We start from the raw sequence: 20,774 nt of genomic DNA, 5'->3' as shown, positions 1-20,774 counted from the left end.
CGCCGCTCCTCCGCCCCGATCTCTCGCCGCTCCTCCGCCCCGATCTCTCGCCGCTCCTCCGCCCCGATCTCTCGCCGCTCCTCCGCCGCGATCTCTCGCCGCTCCTCCGCCCCGATCCCTCGCCGCTCCTCCGCCCCGATCTCTCGCCGCTCCTCCGCCCCCGATCTCTCGCCGCTCCTCCGCCCTGATCTCTCGCTGCTCCTCCACCACAAAAAGATTTGCCGCACCTCCGTACTGGTGATACTTGAGTTCTGGCGGTCCGTTTTGTGACCACGTTGGGGCTTTTTGCGGGGGCGGGGTGGATTAATGGGGCTAGCTGTAAGGGACCTCTCTCTTTCGCACACACAAGTTCAGTGGTGGAATTCAGCTACAGGTTGAACTTCCCTTATCCAGAACTCCCTTATCCGGAAACACCCTCGTCCAGAACCATTCCCGGTCACCGGGTGGCGCATGCGCAGAACTCCGACATGAACAAATTGAAGTCCTTCCTCGCTGCCGACTCCCGCAATCGCTGGCCTGACCTCGTGATCTACCGGCCCCTCCCCCGCCACCCCAATGATCTCTCTGCCGCACTCCCAGCCCCAAGCCAGCCAGCCCTGGCATCCCCTTGCTCAGTACCTGTACCATCCAATTTAACGTGACCACCCCTCTTCCGGAAAAAATCCCTTATCCGGAACAGGGCAGGTTCCGAAGGTCCTGATAATGGAGGTTCAACCTGTACTCGATTTTTTTTTTCTTAATCGAAAGTCGGCCCCAACACCATCGTCCTCCATAACACCTGTGAGGCTTCCTTGCTGGCAGGTCCTCTTATTCTGGACCTGGCTGAGTTCTGCCAACGGATAATGTTGTGCAGCGAATCGGATCTGGAATTCCAAGCATTCTACAGTGTTCCGATGGTCCTCAGCAGCCTCTCTAAGGCACCCATTGGTGCCAGACGGAAGTGCTGTCATTACCTCGTTTTTCAGGCAAAGGACAGCATTGAAAATATTGGCGCTGAAATCCCGGCCTCCCCCGGGTCCGTACGGGGTGTGTATGGGATGTGTACGGCGTGTGTACGGCGTGTGTACGGGGTGTGTACAGAGTGTGTACGGGGTGTGTATGGAGTGTGTACGGAGTATGTACAGGGTGTGCACGGGGTGTGTACAGAGTGTGTACGGGGTGTGTACAGAGTGTGTACGGTGTGTGTACAGAGTGTGTACGGTGTGTGTACAGAGTGTGTACGGGGTGTGTACGGAGTGTGTACAGGCTGTGCACGGGGTGTGTACAGAGTGTGTACGGTGTGTGTACAGAGTGTATACGGTGTGTGTACGGGGTGTGCACGGGGTGTCTACAGAGTGTGTACGGGGTGTGTACGGGGTGTGTACGGAGTGTGTACGGGGTGTGTACAGAGAGTGTACAGAGTGTGTACGGGGTGTGTATAGAGTGTGTACAGAGTGCGTACAGGATGTGCACGGGGTGTGTACAGAGTGTGTACGGAGTGCGTACAGGGTGTGTACAGAGTGTGTACGGAGTGCGTACAGGGTATGTACAGAGTGTGTACGGTGTGTGTACAGAGTGTGTACGGGGTGTGTATGGAGTGTGTACAGGCTGTGCACGGGGTGTGTACAGAGTGTGTACGGTGTGTGTACAGAGTGTATACAGTGTGTGTGTACGGGGTGTGTACGGAGTGTGTACGGGTTGTGTACAGAGAGTGTACAGAGTGTGTATGGGGTGTGTTTCGAGTGTGTACAGGATGTGCACGGGGTGTGTACGGAGTGCGTACAGGGTGTGTACAGAGTGTGTACGGAGTGCGTACAGGGTGTGTACAGAGTGTGTACGGAGTGCGTACATGGTGTGTACATTGTGTGTACGGGGTGTGTACAGGGTGTGCACAGAGTGTGTACGGAGTGCATACAGGGTGTGTACAGAGTGTGTACGGGGTGTGTACGGAGTGTGTACAGGGTGTGCACGGGGCGTGTACAAAGTGTGTACGGAGTGCGTACAGGGTGTGTACGGGGTGTGTACAGAGCGTGTACGGACCCGGGAAGGCATCACAAAAGCTGGTTTTCAGTGCACAATGCGCATGGGCTGAAAATCGGCTTTTCTGACCTGTCAAGCTGGAGCCCGACAGATCCATCGCATCTCGGGAGCAAAGACATTTGCACGGGCAAAATTGCGGGATTTACCCACATCTTGCCCGGCAAATGTCCTCAAAACTCTTGCGCCTGATAAAATCAGGAGCATAGCCTACTGTTACAGGCGTAAGAGTTTAAAAACATATCAAAAATATAATTTAATTTAATTTAAAAAACATATTATTTTTGGAAACCCTGCCATTTATTTTTAACTATAATTTTAAAAACTTTATAAAAAAACTCGGGAAAACTTTTTTCTCTCAGATATTTATTAACTTTAATTTTAATTAATTTTAATTAAGTGAGGTGTGTTTTCTATTTTTTATTATATGTATTTAGTGTGTTTGTTTTTTTTTCTCATTAATAGTTTTGGTCTCCTAACTTGAGGGAGGACATTCTTGCTATTGAGGGAGTGCAGCGAAGGTTCACCAGACTGATTCCCGGGATGGCGGGACTGACCTATCAAGAAAGACTGGATCAACTGGGTTTGTATTCACTGGAGTTCAGAAGAATGAGAGGGGATCTCATAGAAACGTTTAAAATTCTGACGGGTTTAGACAGGTTAGATGCAGGAAGAATGTTCCCAATGTTGGGGAAATCCAGAACCAGGGGTCACAGTCTAAGGATAAGGGGTAAGCCATTTAGGACCGAGATGAGGAGAAACTTCTTCACCCAGAGAGTGGTGAACCTGTGGAATTCTCTACCACAGAAAGTAGTTGAGGCCAATTCACTAAATATATTCAAAAAGGAGTTAGATGTAGTCCTTACTACTCGGGGGATCAAGGGGTATGGCGAGAAAGCAGGAATGGGGTACTGAAGTTTCATGTTCAGCCATGAACTCATTGAATGGCGGTGCAGGCTCGAAGGGCCGAATGGCCTACTCCTGCACCTATTTTCTATGTTTCTATGTTTCTATAGCAACGAGAACTCGTAGATACGGAGTTCCCGTTGCTATTAATGAGAAAGCTGTGGAATACTGTACCCTGATTGGCTGAGCAGTCACATGTGACTGCAGCTTCCACGTGGGAACCTGGAGGATGCGAGCCCGCTCCGCCGTGCGGGAAGAAAAGGCCTCCCCACCGGAATGAAACACAAAAGGATAGTATGCAGCTGCAGCGAGTGTCAGGAAGGCCAATGGTATCTTGGCCTTTATTGCAAAGGGGATGGAGTATAAAAGCAGGGAAGTCTTGCTACAGTTATACAGGGTATTGGTGAGGCCACACCTGGAGTACTGCGTGCAGTTTTGGTTTCCATATTTATGAAAGGATATACTTGCTTTGGAGGCAGTTCAGAGAAGGTTCACTCGGTTGATTCCGGGGATGAGGGGGTTGACTTATGAGGAAAGGTTGAGTAGGTTGGGTCTCTACTCATTGGAGTTCAGAAGAATGAGAGGTGAACGTATAAGATTATGAGGGGGCTTGACAAGGTGGATGCAGAGAGGATGTTTCCACTGATGGGGGAGACTAGAACTAGGGGGCATGATCTTAGAATAAGGGGCCGCCCATTTAAAACTGAGATGAGGAGGAATTTCTTCTCTCAGAGGGTTATGGATCTGTGAAATTCATTGCCTCAGAGAGCTGTGGAAGCCGGGACATTGAATAAATTTGATGCAGAAATAGACAGTTTTTTAACCGATAAGGGGTTATGGGGAGCGGGCAGGGAAGTGGAGCTGAGTCCATGATCAGATCAGCCATGATCGTATTAAATGGCGGAGCAGGCTCGAGGGGCCGAATGGCCGACTCCTGCTCCTAGTTCTTATATCCTTATGAATCCCACGCTCCTCCCGGACCACCAGGTAATTTTGTAGAAATGTTTCAGGTTGGAAACCATTGCCCGCGGGAAGCCTCCGACTGCGATTTCTGGGCCAATATCCTGGCTCTTCCTCCCCCGAACCACAAGGGTTTCCGGATCCGGACGTCGGATTGCCTCCGAAATCGGGAAACGCCTGCAACTCGGTCCCGAGGTTTCCTGATTTTCGGAGGCTGTACCTTTAGCAACAGCCACCTTGCCGCCCGGAGGAGGCGGGGCTCCCCAGTGGAGTGCTGTCTACGCGGGAGACCTCCCTCTATCTATTGGGGACTTGGCCTGGAGGGTGGTGCACGGGGCAGTCCCGTGCAATCGTGTTTTTAAGTCGGTTCACGGACTCCCGGGCCGCCTTTAATTTCTGCGGAATGGAGGAGTCCGTGTTCCACGTGTATGTGCAGTGTGTGAGGTTGCAGCCCCTCTTCCATGATTTGAAAAGGCTGCTCCTCAAATTTCTGGTTGTACTTCAGTCCCACGCTCCTGATCATTGGGCACCCTGCACGGAGGGGAGCGGGCAGCTTGTAGGACGGCTCCTGGGCATGGCCACGGGGGGCCATTAACCGGTCCAGGCAGCGGGCGGTCGAGGGGGTCGTTCAGCCCGACTGCCTGCCTCTCTTCCACGGTTACATCCGAGCCGGGGTGTCCCTGGAGATGGAGCACGCGGTGTCCACCGGTACGCTCGTGGCCTTCCGCGAGAGATGGGCACCGGAGGGACTGGAGTGCACCATCGCCCCTGGCAACCAAATTCTAATTTTTCAATAGTATTATTTGATTGTTGGTTTTAGTGCCTCTTTAACAAGGGGTCACTTGATTTAAGGTTTACTTTAAAATAGTTGTGCCTGTAGCAATGTGTTGCTATGAATTCTTAAGCCAAGAACCCATGAAGCAAATACATTACAGTCTCTCTTTTATCTGCTCGTAGAATGATATGGCACAGGAGGATCCCATTGGGTCCATGGAGCCCGTGTTGTGCCGGCTCTGTGACATAGCGATCCAATCAGTCCCACTCCCCCCTGCTCTTTCCCCACAGCCCGGCACATTTCCCCCCTTCCAGTATTTACCCAATTCCCCCGTTTGAAAGTCCCGATTGAATCTGCTCCCACCGCCCTTTCAGGCAGCGCCTTCCCGATCACAACAACTCGCTGCGTCAAAAACACATTCTCCCCATCTCCCCCTCTGGTTCCATCGCCGATTATCGTCAATCTGTGTCCCTCTGGTTACCCACCCTCCTGCCCCCGGGAACAGTCTCTCCTGATTTACTCTGTCAAAAGCCATCACTTAACCAGGTTAATGAGAGAAAAGAGGATAGAAAGATAGACTGAAAGGTTGAGATGAGGCAGATGGAATGGGAGGATGCTCACACACATGGAGCTGCAGGGTGACTTGGATAGGTTAGGTGAGTGGGCAAATGTATGGCAGATGCAGTATAATGTGGATAAATGTGAGATTATCCACTTTGGGGGCAAAAACAGGAAGGCAGATTATCATCTGAATGGTGACAGATTAGTAAAAGGGGAGGTGCAACGAGACTTGGGTGTCATGGTACATCAGTCATTGAAAGTTGGCATACAGGTGGTGAAGAAGGCAAATGGCATGTTGGCCTTCATAGCGAGAGGATTTGACTATAGGAGCAGGGAGGTCTTACTGCAGTTGTACAATGCCTTGGTGAGGCCACACCTTGAATATTGTGTACAGTTTTGGTCCCCTAATCTGAAGAAGGACATTCTTGCTATTGAGGGAATGCAGCGAAGGTTCACCAGACTGATTTCCGGGATGACATATGAAGAAAGACTGGATCGACTCGGCTTATATTCAATGGAATTTAGAAGAATGAGAGGGGATCTCATCGAAACATGTCAAATTCTGACGGGATTGGACAGGTTGGACGCAGGAAAAATGTTCCCGATGTTGGGGAAGTCCAGAACCAGGGTGTTGTGTATCTGTAAATCATGCAGTCCCATGTTCCGCCACCAGGGAGCACATCCCCTGAAGTCCCAAGGGATCCCAGCATCCCTTGGGAGCACTGTATATAAGCCGGCCCCTAAGGCCTGTTCCTCACTCTGGAGTGTCTTAATAAAGACTGAGGTCACTGTCACTTTAACCTCCCTGTGTGCAGCCTCATCTGTGTTAGAAACACAACAACTGGCGACGAGAATACGAATCCAAAGCAAAGATGCAGCCAACTGTGGGCATCCTGGAGCAGTTCTCGGAGGGTGAGGACTGGGAAGCCTATGCCGAACGGCTAGACCAGTACTTTGTAGCCAACGAGCTGGACGGAGAAGGAAGCGTTGCAAAAAGGAGAGCGGTCCTCCTCATGGTCTGCGGGGCACCGACCTACAGCTTCATGAAGAATCTTCTGGCTCTGGTGAAACCCAAAGATAAGTCGTATGATGAGCTGTGTACACTGGTTCGGGAGCATCTTAACCCGAGGGAGAGCGTGCTGATGGCGAGGTATCGGTTCTACATGTGCCAGCGATCTGAAGGTCAGGAAGTGGCGAGCTACGTTGCCGAGCTAAGGCGATTTGTAGGACAATGTGAGTTTGATGGCTACCTGGAGCAAATGCTCAGAGACTTTTTTGTACTGGGCATTGGTGACGAGACCATCCTACGAAAACTTTTGACTGTAAAGACACCGACCCTCAGCAAGGCCATTGCGATAGCACGGGCGTTTATGTCCACCAGTGATAACACCAAACAAATCTCTCAGCACACAAGTGCTAGCAATGTTCATAAATTAACTGGAACTGTGTTTTCAAGCAGAAATGTACAGGGCAGAAACCACGAGTCTGCAACTGCCAGCAGGCCTCAGGTGACCCAGATGACTCAGAGTCCGCAACAAAGGATGAATGCAAGGCAATTCACATCTTGTTGGTGTTGTGGAGGCTTCCATTCAGCCTATTCATGCCGCTTCAAAGGGTATGTTTGCAAGAGCTGTGGAACAATGGGGCAAGCTCTGCAAAACCTGCTAACCACCACGTGGCAGAGGAAGATCGGTCCATGGTGGATCAAAGCAATTTCGAGTCTCAGAGAGAGGAGGCAGATGCTGAAGTACACGGGGTGCACACATTTTCGACAAAATGTCCACCTATAATGCTAAATGTAAAATTGAATGGCTTACCCGTAAGCCATGGAACTGGACACTGGCGCTAGCCAATCCATCATGAGTAAAAAGATGTTTGAGAGACTGTGGTGCAACAAGACATTCAGACCAGCTCTGAGCCCCATCCACATGAAACTGAGAACACATACCAAAGAGTTCATCACTGTCCTGGGCAGCGCCATGGTCAAGGTCACCTACGAGGGCACGGTGCACGAACTGCCACTCTGGATTGTCCCGGGCGATGGCCCCACACTGCTTGGAAGGAGCTGGCTGGGCAAAATCCACTGGAACTGGGAAGACATCCGAGCACTATCACATGTCGATGAGGCCTCATGTACCCAGGTTCTTAACAAATTTCCTTTTCTTTTGGAGCCAGGCATTGGAAACTTTTCCGGGGCAAAGGTGCGGATCCACTTGGTCCCAGAGGCACGACCCATTCACTACAAGTCACGAGCGGTACCTCACATGATGAGGGAGAGAGTGGAAATCGAGCTGGACAGGCTGCAACACGAGGGCATCATCTCCCCAGTGGAATTCAGTGAGTGGGCCAGCCTGATTGTTCCAGTACTCAAAAGTGATGGCACGGTCAGGATTTGCGGCGATTATAAAGTAACTATTAATCGTTTCTCGCTACAGGACCAATACCTAAGGCAGACGACCTATTTGCGATGCTGGCAGGAGGCAAGACATTCACCAAGCTCGACCTGACTTCGGCCTACATGACGTAGGAGCTGGAGGAGTCTTTGAAGGGCCTCACCTGCATCAACACGCACAAGGGACTGTTCATCTACAACAGATGCCCGTTTGGAATTCGGTCGGCTGCAGCGATCTTCCAGAGAAACATGGAGAGCCGACTCAAGTCGGTACCACACACGGTGGTTTTTCAGGACGACATATTGGTCACGGGTCGGGACACCGCCGAGCACCTACAAAACCTGGAGGAGGTCCTCCAGCGACTGGATCGCATAGCGCTGCGGCTGAAGAGGTTGAAATGCGTCTTCATGGTAACAGAAGTGGAGTTTTTGGGGAGAAAGATCGTGGCGGACGGCATTCGGCCCACAGACGCCAAGACAGAGGCTATCAGGAACGCGCCCAGGCCACAGAACGTCACGGAGCTGCGGTCGTTCCTGGGACTCCTCAACTATTTTGGTAACTTCCTACCGGGGTTAAGCACCCTCTTAGAGCCCCTACATGTGTTATTGCGTAAAGGTGAGAACTGGGTATGGGGAAAAAAACCAAGTAATTGATTTTGAGAAAGCCAGAAACATTTTATGCTCCAACAAGCTGCTTGTATTGTATAACCCGTGTAAAAGACTTGTGCTAGCATGTGATGCGTCGTCGTACGGAGTTGGGTGTGTATTACAACAAGCTAACGTTGCGGGGAAGTTGCAACCTGTCGCCTATGCCTCCAGGAGCTTGTCTAAGGCCGAGAGGGCCGACAGCATGATTGAGAAAGAGGCATTAGCGTGTGTGTTCGGGGTAAAGAAAATGCATCAGTACCTGTTTGGCCTCAAATTTGAACTGGAAACCGATCACAAGCCCCTCATATCCCTGTTCGCTGAAAACAAGGGGATAAATACTAATGCCTCAGCCGGCATACAACGGTGGGCACTCGCGCTATCAGCGTATAACTATACCATCCGCCACAGGCCAGGCACCGAGAACTGTGCGGATGCTCTCAGTTGGCTACCATTGCCCACCACGGGGGTGGAAATGGCGCAGCCCGCAGACTTGTTGATGGTCATGGAAGCGTTTGAAAATGATAAATCACCTGTCACGGCCCACCAGATTAAGACTTGGACCAGCCAAGATCCTCTGCTGTCCCTAGTAAAAAACTGTGTACTGCATGGGAGCTGGGCCAGCATCCCCGTTGAAATGCAAGAGCTAATCAAGTCGTTCCAGCGGTGAAAGGACGAGTTGTCCATTCAGGCAGACTGCCTGTTGTGGGGTAACCGCGTAGTGCTACCCAAAAAGGGCAGGGAGACGTTCATCTCGGATCTCCACAGCACACACCCGGGTATAGTAATGATGAAAGCGATAGCCAGATCCCACGTGTGGTGGCCCGGTATCGACTCTGACTTAGAGTCCTGTGTACGGCAATGCAGCGTGTGTGCTCAGTTGAGCAACGCGCCCAGAGAGGCACCACTAAGTTTGTGGTCCTGGCCCTCCAGACCATGGTCGAGGATCCATGTCGACTATGCGGGCCCGTTTCTCGGTAAAATGTTCCTGGTGGTGGTGGATGCTTTTTGGATTGAATGTGAAATAATGTCGGGAAGCACCGCTACCGCCACCATTGAAAGCCTGAGGGCCATGTTTGCCACCCACGGCCTGCCTGACATACTGGTCAGTGACAAGGGACCATGTTTCACCAGTGCCGAATTTAAAGAATTCATGACCCGCAATGGGATCAAACATGTCACCTCGGCCCCGTTTAAACCAGCCTCCAATGGGCAGGCAGAGCGGGCAGTACACACAATCAAACAAAGCCTCAAACGAGTCACAGAAGGCTCACTCCAAACCCGCCTGTCCAACTGCTCAGCTACCGCACGAGACCCCACTCGCTCACAGGGGTGTTCCCTGCTGAGCTACTCATAAAAAGGACACTTAAAATCAGACTCTCGCTGGTTCACCCCAACCTGCATGATTAGGTAGAGAGCAGGCAGCAGCAACAAAATGTAAACGATGGTCGCGCCACTGTGTCACGGGAAATTGATCTGAATGACCCTGTGTATGTGCTAAACTATGGACATGGTCCCAAGTGGATCGCGGGCATGGTGATAGCTAAAGAAGAGAGTAGGGTGTTTGTAGTCAAACTAGACAATGGACAAATTTGCAGAAAGCACCTGGACCAAACGAGGCTGCGGTTCACAGACTGCCCTGAACAACCCACAGCTGACACCACCTTTTACGAGCCCACAACACACACCCAAAGGATCAACGACACCACCCCGGACCAGGAAATCGAACCCATCACGCCCAACAGCCCAGCAAGGCCAGGCTCACCCAGCAGCCCTGCAGGGCCAACAACATGCCAGCCCAGCGAGGGCACAGCCAACACACCAGAACAGACATTTGTACCGAGGCGGTCCACCAGGGAAAGAAAGGCTCCCGACCACATCACCTTGTAAATAGTTTTCACTTTGACTTTGGGGGCGGGGGGGGGGGGGGGGGGGAGTGATGTTGTGTATCTGTAAAGCATGCACTCCCATGTTCCGCCACCAGGGAGCGTATCCCCTGAAGTCCCAAGGGATCCCAGCATCCCTTGGGAGCACTGTATATAAGCCGGCCCCTAAGGCCTGTTCCTCATTCTGGAGTGTCTTAATAAAGACTGAGGTCACTGTTACTTTAACCTTCCGGTGTGCAGCTTCTTCTGTGTTAGAAACACAATACAGGGGTCACAGTCTAAGGATAAGGAGTAAGCCATTTAGGACCGAGATGAGGAGAAACTTCTTCACTCAGAGAATTGTGAACCTGTGGAATTCTCTACCACAGGAAGTTGTTGAGGCCAGTTTGTTAGATATATTCAAGAGGGAGTTAGATGCGGCCCCTTGCGGCTGAAGGGATCAAAGGATATGGAGAGAAAGCAGGAATGGGGTACTGAAGTTGCATGATCAGCCATGATCATATTGAATGGTGGTGCAGGCTCGAAGGGCCGAATGGCTTACTCCTGCACCTATTTTCTATGTTTCTATAAACACCAGCACAGACGAGTTGGGCGAATTGGCCTGTTGCTGTGCTGTAAATTCTATGTAATAATCTCTCCTTAACCTTCTCTACCCTAAGGAGAACAACCCCAGCTTCTCCAGTCTTTCCTCGTCACTGAAGTCCCTCATCCCCGGGACCATTCTGGTCAATCTCCACCTTAACCTTCTCTGCTCCAAGGAGAACAATCCCGGCTTCTCCAGTCTCTCCAGATCACCGAAGCCCTTCATCCCTGGGACAATTCTGGTCAATCTCCTCTGGACCTTCTCTGCTCCAGGGAGAACGTTAGATCACTGGGCCTTCCCGTCATTTTGCTCACCCAAATCTTGAGTGTCGGGCCACTTTGTCGGTGCTGTCCAGAAGGAAGTGTTTCTGCGTGACGAGGCCGGACGTGGTGTTTATGGTGACCACGGGGTAGCCCATCTGCAAGATCCAGGTGTCCAGGATGGACCACAGGTTGCTGGGAAGCCTCACTGCCGATTGGTTGTTCACGGCCTGTACACGGGAAAAGGAGGGAGACAACTCAGAGAAGGTGAAGACAGAGCTCACCGTCAAACGCTTGCCCTCAAAATCCCTCCATCACCTTCCTTCCCCCTACCTCTGCAACCTTCTGCAGTTACACCAGTGATCAGGAAGGCAAATGGAATGTTGGCCTTTATTGCTAGGGGTTAGAGTATAAAAGCAAAGAAGTCCTGCTACAACTGTACAGGGTATTGGTGAGGCCACACCTGGAGTACTGCGTGCAGTTTTGGGCTCTGATTTAAGGAAGGATATACTTGTATTTGAGACAGTTCAGAGGTTCCCGGAGCTGAATCCTGAGATGTAGGGTTTATAAAAACATAAGAAATAGGAGCAGGAGTAGGCCATACGGCCCCTCGAGCCTGCTCTGCTATTTTATACGATCATGGCTGATCCGATCATGGACTTAGCTCCACTTCCCTATCCGCTCCCCATAACCCCTTATTCCCTTATCAATTGAGAAACTGTCTATTTCGGCCTTAAATTTATTCAATGTCCCAGCTTCCACAGCTCTCTGAGGCAGCGAATTCCACAGATTTACAACCCTCTGAGAGAAGAAATTCCTCCTCATCTCAGTTTTAAATGGGCGGCCCCTTATTCTAAGACCATGCCCCCTAGTTCTAGTCTCCACCATCAGTGGAAACATCCTCTCTGCATCCACCTTGTCAAGCCCCCTCATAATCTTATACATTTCGATAAGATCACCTCTCATTCTTCTGAATTCCAATGAGTAGAGGCCCAACCTACTCAACCTTTCCTCATAGGTCATTTGTCTTATGAGGAAAGATTGAGCAGGTTGGGCCTATACTCATTGGAGTGAGGCTATCTTATTGAAACATATAAGATTCTGAGGGGGCTGGACAGGGTAGATGCAGAGAGGATGTTTCCCCTCGTGGGGGAATCTAGAACTAGGGGGCACATAGTTTCAGAATAAGGGGTCGCCCATTTAAAACTGAGATGAGGAGGAATTTCTTCTCTCAAAGGATTGTAAATCTGTGGAATTCTCTGCCCCAGAGAGCTGTGGAGGCTGGGACACTGAATATACTTAAGGTGGAGATAGACAGATTTTTGAGCGATAAGGGAGTCAAGGGTAATGGGGAGCGGGCAGGGAAGTGGAGTTGAGGCTACGATTGGATCAGCCACGAACTTACTGAATGGCGGAGCAGGCTCGAGGGACTGATGCAGTATAATGTGGATAAATGTGAGGTTATCCACTTTGGTGGCAAAAACAGGAAGGCAGAATATTATCTGAATGGTGACAGATTAGGAAAAGGGGAGCTGCATCGAGACCTGGGTGTCATGGTACATCAATCACTGAAAGTTGGCATGCAGGTACAGCAGGCGGTTAAGAAGGCAAATGGCATGTTGGCCTTCATAGCTAGAGGATTTGAGTATAGGAGCAGGGAGGTCTTACTGCAGTTGTACAGGGCCTTGGTGAGGCTTCACCTGTTTTGGTTCTTCTAATCTGAGGAAGGACATTCTTGCTAGTGAGGGAGTGCAGCGAAGGTTCACCAGACTGATTCCCGGTATGGCAGGACTGACATATGAAGAAAGACTGGATCAACTAGGCTTATATTCACTGGAATTTAGAAGAATGAGAGGGGATCCGATAGAAACATATAAAATTCTGACGGGACTGGACAGGTTAGATGCGGGAAGAATGTTCCCGATGCTGGGGAAGTTCAGAACCAGGGGACACAGTCTAAGGATAAGGGGTAAGCCATTTAGGACCGAGATGAGGAGAAACTTCTTCACTCAGAGAGTTGTGAACCTGTGGAATTCTCTACCGCAGAGAGTTGTTGAGGCCAGTTCGTTAGATATATTCAAAAGGGAGTTAGATGTGGCCCTTACGGCTAAAGGGATCAAGGGGTATGGAGAGAAAGCAGGAATGGGGTACTGAAGTTGCAAAAATGATCAGCCATGATCTTATTGAATGGTGGTGGAGGCTCGAAGGTCCGAATGGCCTACTCCTGCACCTATTTTCTATGTTTCTATGAATAGCCGACTCCTGCTCCTATTTCTTATGTTCTTATGTTATGTCCCAAGGTCTGCCTTCCATCATTGTCGATCTCCGATCGACCCATAACACCATATCCAAGTCCTCCTCTTCAATCTGTAACCATCACCCCCGCCACCACCTCCTCAATCCCAAAGCCCTCTTTTCAAGGGATATGGTAAAGGCAAGTAACTGGAGGGTGTAATGTATGGACTTGTGTACAGGATTGTGGAGCTGTTGAGGCCAAGGTGGCCATTAACCGGTCCAGGCAGCGGGCGGTCGATGGGGTCCTTGAGCCCCGACTGCCTGCCTCTCTTCCGCGGTTACATCCGAGCCAGGGTGTCCCCGGCGATGGAGCACGCAGTGTCCACCGGTACGCTCGCGGCCTTCCGTGAGAGGTGGGCGCCCGAGGGACTGGAGTGCATCATCACCCCCGGCAACCAAACTTTAACTTGAACCAATTTTGTTAAAAGGTACATTTGTTTAATTTGTCGGTTTTAGTCCCCCTTTAATAAGGGGCACTTGCCCGTATGTTTTACAAAAATAGTTGTGGAGCTGTTGTTGCATTTTCTGTGGTCTGGAGGAGTCCATTGTAAGAAAGACTAGCATTAGAGCTTCATATGTACCCTGTATATTCAATTTGTGATCATTGACCAAGAGGGCACATATTTAAAGTAATTGGGGGGAGGTTTAGAGGGGATTTGAGGGGAAATGTCTTCACCTAGAGGGTGGTGGGGGTCTGGGGTGGAACTCACTGCCTGAAAGGGTGGTAGAGGCAGAAACCCTCACCATATTTATAAAGTACCTGGATGTGCGCTTGATTGAGAGGTGATCCTATTGAAATGTATAAGATTATGAGGGGGCTTGACAAGTTGGATGCAGAGAAGATGTTTCCACTGATGGGGGGGACTAGAACTAGGGGGCATGATCTTAGAAGAAGGGGCCACCCACTTAAAACTGAGATAAGGAGGAATTTCTTCTCTCAGAGGGTTGTAAATCCGTGGAATTCATTGCCTCAGAGAGCTGTGGAAGCCGGGACATTGAATAAATTTAAGGCAGAGATAGACAGTTTCTTAAACGATAAGGGAATAAGGGGTTATGGGGAGCGGGCAGGGAAGTGGAGCTGAGTCCATGATCGGATCAGCCATGATCATATTAAATGGTGGGGCCATTATGGCCTATTCCTGCTCCAATTTCTTATGTTCTTATGTTATGAAGTGCTGTAACCTACAGGGCTACGGATCGAGAGCGGGAAAGTGGGATTAGGCTGAGTGGCTCTTCGTCGGCCGGCACGGACACAATGGGCCGAATGGGCCTCCTTCCGTGCTATAAATTTCTATGATTCTACGAGAATCGACTGGGTGCCTCGTGAAGCTCGTGCCAGCTTACCATTTGTAGGTGGTTGCGCAGGTCAGCATAGTTGACTGTCTTGTAGCTGAATTCCCTCAGGTAGCTCTGTAAGAGTGTGCGGTGTTAGGTCAGCAGCAGCTAGGCTTGTGAGAAACCGACAGAATCAAACCGACGCACTTTTTTTATCTTACCAAGAGTCCTTGTAGGAACACCTTCTCTGTCAGGAAGTTGCAAATCATCCGAAGAACCGAGGCGGCCTGTTGGATAGGATACAGGGTATCAGTTGAAGGCTCAGGCAGTGGGTAGACAAGAGAAACAAGTGGGCTACGGCGAATGAAGCTCGGTGAGCCACACTCGGACCTCAGAGTCAGAAGGTCATGGGTTCAACTCCCCACTCCAGAGACTTCAGCACAAAATCCAGGCCGACACTCCCAGTGCCAGTACTAAGGGAGCGCCGCACTGTCGGAGGGGCGGTACTGAGGGAGTGCCGCACTGTCGGAGGGGCAGTACTGAGGGAGTGCCCCACTGTCGGAGGGGCAGTACTGAGGGAGCGCCGCATTGTCGGAGGGGCAGTACTGAGGGAGCGCCGCACTGTCGGAGAGGCGGTACTGAGGGAGCGCCGCACTGTCGGAGGGGCAGTACTGAGGGAGCGCCGCATTGTTGGAGGGGCAGTACTGAGGGAGTGCCGTCTTTCGGATGAGACGTTAAACTGAGCCCCCACCTGCCCTCTCAGGTGGACGTAAAAGATCCCACGGCCACTCAACCATTATCACGAAAAACACAATGATCTGGGTCCCCCAATAGATCCTCGACTCCTCTCTCCCCTGATCTTTCCCCCTCCTCTCCCCTTCCCCCGACCCCCCCTTCCCCCTCCTCTCCCCTTCCCCCGACCCCCCCTTCCCCCTCCCCTCCACCCCTCCCCGACCCCTCCCTTCCCCGACCGTCTCTTCCCCCTTCCCCTGACTCTCCCCTTCCCCCGACCCCCATCCCCTCCCCCGACCCTTCCCTTCCCCCAATCCCACACACTCCAGCCAGGTTTAATGTCATCTGACGACTGCCTCTTGATTTGCCTCACCTTCTCCCCACCACCCCTGACCCTTGCGGCCCTGTGCTGTGGAACCTTTGACCTTTCACCTCGGCCCCCCTCACCTTCTCGTACGAGATGTCGTCGAACAGCTGGCCCACGAGGTCGCTGGTCGTCACCTCGTGTTCCCTTGGCGACAGCGGGTGGGAATTGGGCAAGGCATCCGAGGCGAGGGCGAACCGCAGACTTTTCCCGGCAAAGACCGAATCCTGGCGGCACAATGACAAGAGGATTATCCCAACCCCGCTCCCCAGGCGGCTCTGAGACAATCAGGCCACTTAGGCCGCAGGATGTTAGCTGTGGCTCAGTGGGCAGCTCTTTCGCACCTCTGAGTCAGAAGGCCGTGGGTTCAAGGTCCACTTCAGGGACTTGAGCCCATAATCCAGGACGACACTCCCAGTGCCAATACAGAGAGAGTGCCGCACTCTGCTGTCGGAGGGGCAGGACTGAGTACAGTAGACACCTCAAGTCGCTGGAGAAATACCACCAATGATGTCTCTGCAAGATCCTACAAATCCCCTGGGAGGACAGACGCACCAACGTTAGCGTCCTCGACCAGGCCAACATCCCCAGCATCGAAGCACTGACCACACTCGACCAGCTCCGCTGGGCAGGGTCACATTGTCCGCATGCCCCAGACACGAGACTCCCAAAGCAAGCGCTCGACTCGGAACTCCTTCACAGGCAAACGAGCCAAAGGTGGGCAGAGGAAACGTTACAAGTGACACCCTCAAAGCCTCCCTGATAAAGTGCAACATCCCCACCGACACCTGGGAGTCCCTGGGCCCAAAGACCAGTCCGCCCTAAGTGGAGGAAGTGCATCCGGGAGGGCGCTGAGCACCTCGAGTTTCGTCGCCGAGAGCGTGCAGAAACCAAGCGCTGGCAGCGGAAGGAGCGTGCGGCAAACCTGTCCCACCCTCCTCTTCCCTCAACCACTGTCTGTCCCACCTGTGACAGGGACTGTGGCTCTCGTATTGGACTATTCAGCCACCTAAGGACTCATGTTAAGAGTGGAAGCAAGTCTTCCTCGATTCCGAGGGACTGTCTATGATACAACACTGTTCCTTTGAGACCTGGCTTTTCCAGGAATCAGAATCGGGATCCGCGCATGCGCAGTAATTTGGTTAAATTTAGCGCGGGGATTTTTGTTATCGTCCCCTGCCCCCGTCAGCTCTTCAAGCGATTCTGACCAATTTCTGGGCGGAGGGCGCAAACTCTGTCAAGGTGTGAAAATTGAAGTTCTGTTTGGGCGAACGCCCCAACTCAGGCCCGGTCGAATTTCTCCCCCATCGTACCCGAGGTGTACTTACCACGGTCCACTCACGATTGATGTAGTTGGTGCCCTCATAGCTAAAATACGTAGCGAGTCCTTCGTTCAGCCACAGGTCGTTCCACCACCTCATCGTCACCAGGTTCCCAAACCACTGCAAGAAAAAACACGCAACGCTCTCCGTGACCAATCGGCACTCAGCATTTCAACCCGCCACAGCCCAAAAGGCTCCTGGGAAAGTACGCTTCTTGCCTCATCGACGGCACTGACCTTTCACCTCTGAGAACTCAGCTCCCAGAGCAGACTGATTGGGAGACTGGTCCCACTGGCCCATTAGCGAGTGTTTGATGGGGCAGCGTAGAGGGAGCTTTACTCTGTATCTAACCCCGTGCTGTACCTGCCCCGCGAGTGTTTGATGGGACAGTGTAGAGGGAGCTTTACTCTGTATCTAACCCCGTGCTGTACCTGCCCTGGGAGTGTTTGATGGAACAGTGTAGAGGGAGCTTTACTCTGTATCTAACCCCGTGCTGTACCTGCCCTGGGAGTGTTTGATGGAACAGTGTAGAGGGAGCTTTACTCTGTATCTAACCCCGTGCTGTACCTGCCCTGGGAGTGTTTGATGGAACAGTGTAGAGGGAGCTGTTGTGTTTGGAGAAAGAGTCAGACTGAACACTGTGAGCTCAAAGTAAAGTGTGACAGTCTTTTATTGCAGGTCTCCAGAGTGCCTCTCCAACCTGTGAAGCCTCCTTAAATACCTGTGCTCCCAAGGGATTATGGGATCCCTTGGGACTCCAGGGGATGAGCCCTCTGGTGGCTGTACAGAGTAAATACATGTCCACATATACAACAACACTCCCCCCACCCCCCCAAAGTCAATAGTGTAACTATTTACAATGTGAGTCGATCTGGGGCCCTTCTTGCCCTGGTTGATCGTCTCGGTGTGAAAGCTGGTGTTTTTGAATCATTTGTTGGGTCCTCGCTGGGCTGCTGTGCAGCTGGCCTTGCTGGGCTGCCTGGTGTGTTGGGCCCTGCTGGGCTGCTGTGGGTGATGGGTTCTGCTTCGTGGTCAACCGTGGTGCCGGTTGCCACTGGTGTGTATGTTGGGGGATCAAAAAAGGTAGGGTCCAAGGTGGGTTGCTCAGGATAGTCCGTGAATCTGAGTTTGATTTGGTCCAAGTGTTTCCGGTGAATGAGTCCATTTGAAAGTTTGACCCGAAACACCCTGCTCCCCTCTTTGGCCACGACAGTGCCGGGAAGCCACTTGGAACCTTGTCCATAATTTAATACAAATACAGGATCATTGATTTCAATCTCGTGTGACACGTTTGAACTATCATGGTATGTACTTTGTTGAAGCCGCCTGCTCTCTACCTGTTCATGTAGATCAGGGTGAACTGATGAGAGCCTTGTCTTAAGTGCTCTTTTCATGAGCAGTTCAGCAGGTGGGATCCCAGTGAGTGAGTGGGGTCTCGTGCGGTAGCTAAGCAGGACTCGGGATAGGCGAGTCTGCAGTGAGCCTTCAGTTACCCTCTTCAAGCCTTGCTTGATGGTTTGCATTGCTCTCTCTGCCTGACCATTGGATGCTGGTTTAAACGGGGCAGATGTGACATGTTTGATCCCGTTATGGGTCATGAATTCTTTGAACTCAGCACTGGTAAAACATGGCCCGTTGTCGCTCACCAGGACATCGGGCAGGCTGTGTGTGGCAAACATGGCCCGCAGGCTTTCAGTAGTGGCAGCGAATGTGCTAGCCGACATTATCTCACATTCAATCCACTTGGAGTACGTGTCTACAACCACAAGGAACATTTTACCCAAGAACGGGCCTGCATAGTCGACATGTACCGTCGACCATGGTTTGGAGGGCCAAGACCATAAACTTAGCGGCGCCTCCCTGGGTACATTGCTTAAAATCGAGCATGTATTAAATCTGTGAACGCAGGACTGTAAGTCCACATCGATACCGGGCCACCACATGTGGGATCTGGCTATCGCTTTCATCATTACGATGCCTGGGTGGGTACTGTGGAGGTCATTGATGAAGGTGTCTCTGCCCTTCTTGGGGACCACTACTCGATTGCCCCACAGAAGACAGTCTGCCTGTATAGACATTTCATCTTTGCACCGCTGGAACGGCTTTATCTCTTCCTGCATTTCCACTGGGACACTGGACCAGCTCCCGTGAAGCACACAGCTTTTGACTGGAGAAAATAAGGGGTCCTGACTTGTCCAGGTTTTGATCTGCCGGGCAGTGATGGGTGATTGCTCACTCTCAAATGCTTCCATAACCATGGCTAGATCTGCGGGCTGTGCCATTTCCACCCCCGTGGTGGGCAATGGCAGCCTACTGAGAGCATCGGCGCAGTTTTCTGTGCCTGGCCTGTGGCGGATGGCGCAGTTATATGCGGACAACGTGAGCGCCCATCTCTGGATGCGGGCCGATGCGTTGGTATTTATCCCTTTACTCTCAGAGAACAGGGATATAAGTGGCTTATGGTCAATTTCCAATTCGAATTTTAGCCCAAACAGGTATTGATGCATTTTCTTTACCCCATAGACACACGCTAACGCTTCTTTCTCAATCATGCTGTCGGCTCTCTCAGCCTTAGACAGACTCCTGGATGCATAAGCAACTGGTTGCCATTTCCCGAAATCATTAGCTTGTTGCAATACACACCTGACGCCATATGACGACGCATCACATGCTAGTACCAAACGCTTACATGGATCATACAACACAAGCAATTTGTTTGAGCATAACAATTTTCTCGTTTTTACAAAGGCATTTTCTTGGTTTTTGACCCAAACCCATTTATCCCCTTTTCGTAGTAAGACATGTAATGGTTCTAACAGGGTGCTGAGACCCAGTAAGAAGTTACCAAAGTAGTTCAGGAGTCCCAGAAACGACCGCAGCTCCGTCACGTTCTGTGGCCTCGGTGCGTTCTCGATTGCCTCCGTCTTCGCGTTGGTGGGCCTGATGCCGTCCGCTGCAATCCTCCTTCCCAGCAGCTCCACTTCAGGTGCCAGGAAAACGCACTTCGAGCGTTTTAACCTGAGCCCCACGTGGTTGAGTTGACTAAGGACCTCCTCCAGGTTCTGCAGATGCTGACTGTGTTCCGACCTGTGACCAAGATGTCATCCTGGAAGACCACGGTTTGCGGGACCAACTTCAGTAAGCTTTCCATGTTTCTCTGGAACATCGCCGCCGCCAATCGGATTCCAAACGGACATCTGTTATAAACAAAAAGACCTTTGGGCGTGTTGATGCAGGTGAGGGCCTTCGACGATTCCTCCAGTTCCTGCGTCATGTAGGCTGAGGTCAGATCCAGCTTCGTGACCGTCTTTCCTCCCGCCAGCGTTGCAAAGAGGTCGTCGGTCTTTGGTAGTGGGTATTGCTCCTGCAGGGAGAAATGATTGATAGTTACTTCATAATCGCCACAGATTCTGACGGTGCCGTCTCCCTTGAGGACAGGGACAATAGGACAGGCCCACTTGTTGAACTCGATCGGGGAAATGATGCCTTCTCTTTGCAGCCGGTCTAGCTCGATCTCTACCCTTTCTCTCATCATTTACGGTACTGCTCTCGCCTTGTGATGGATGGGTCGCATTCCCGGAATTAGGTGGATCTGCACTTTTGCTCCTTGGAATTTCCCAATGCTTGGTTCGAACAGAGAAGGAAATTTGTTTAAGACCTGGGCACACGAAGTGTCGTCAGCGGGCGATAGCGCTCGGATGTCATCCCAGTTCCAGCGTATCTTTCCCAGCCAGCTCCTGCCGAGCAGCGTGGGACCATCACCTGGTACCACCCAGAGTGGTAGCTTGTGCACCGCTCCATC

The 20,774-nt window shown here is 51.5% G+C and overlaps 1 protein-coding gene across 1 annotated transcript in view; it reads right to left on the bottom strand.

The window, feature by feature from the left end:
• Window positions 1-20,774, bottom strand: part of LOC139251816 (aminopeptidase Ey-like) — a gene marked incomplete at its 3' end in the record, with an annotated part of 66,721 nt that overhangs the window by 17,301 nt on the left and 28,646 nt on the right. The window contains exons 8-12 of the mRNA XM_070873308.1: window positions 16,979-17,092; window positions 15,734-15,877; window positions 14,776-14,841; window positions 14,624-14,689; window positions 11,039-11,214 (exon numbers count right to left, since the gene is read on the bottom strand). Coding sequence (XP_070729409.1) covers window positions 11,039-11,214; window positions 14,624-14,689; window positions 14,776-14,841; window positions 15,734-15,877; window positions 16,979-17,092 — 566 coding nt within the window. The remainder of the gene's footprint in view (window positions 1-11,038; window positions 11,215-14,623; window positions 14,690-14,775; window positions 14,842-15,733; window positions 15,878-16,978; window positions 17,093-20,774) is intronic.

This window comes from Pristiophorus japonicus, unplaced genomic scaffold (genome assembly GCF_044704955.1).
Source record: "Pristiophorus japonicus isolate sPriJap1 unplaced genomic scaffold, sPriJap1.hap1 HAP1_SCAFFOLD_445, whole genome shotgun sequence".
Lineage (NCBI taxonomy): Eukaryota > Metazoa > Chordata > Chondrichthyes > Pristiophoridae > Pristiophorus > Pristiophorus japonicus.
Note: the sequence above shows the minus strand (reverse complement) of the source record. Positions and strands in the feature narration are given on the sequence as shown.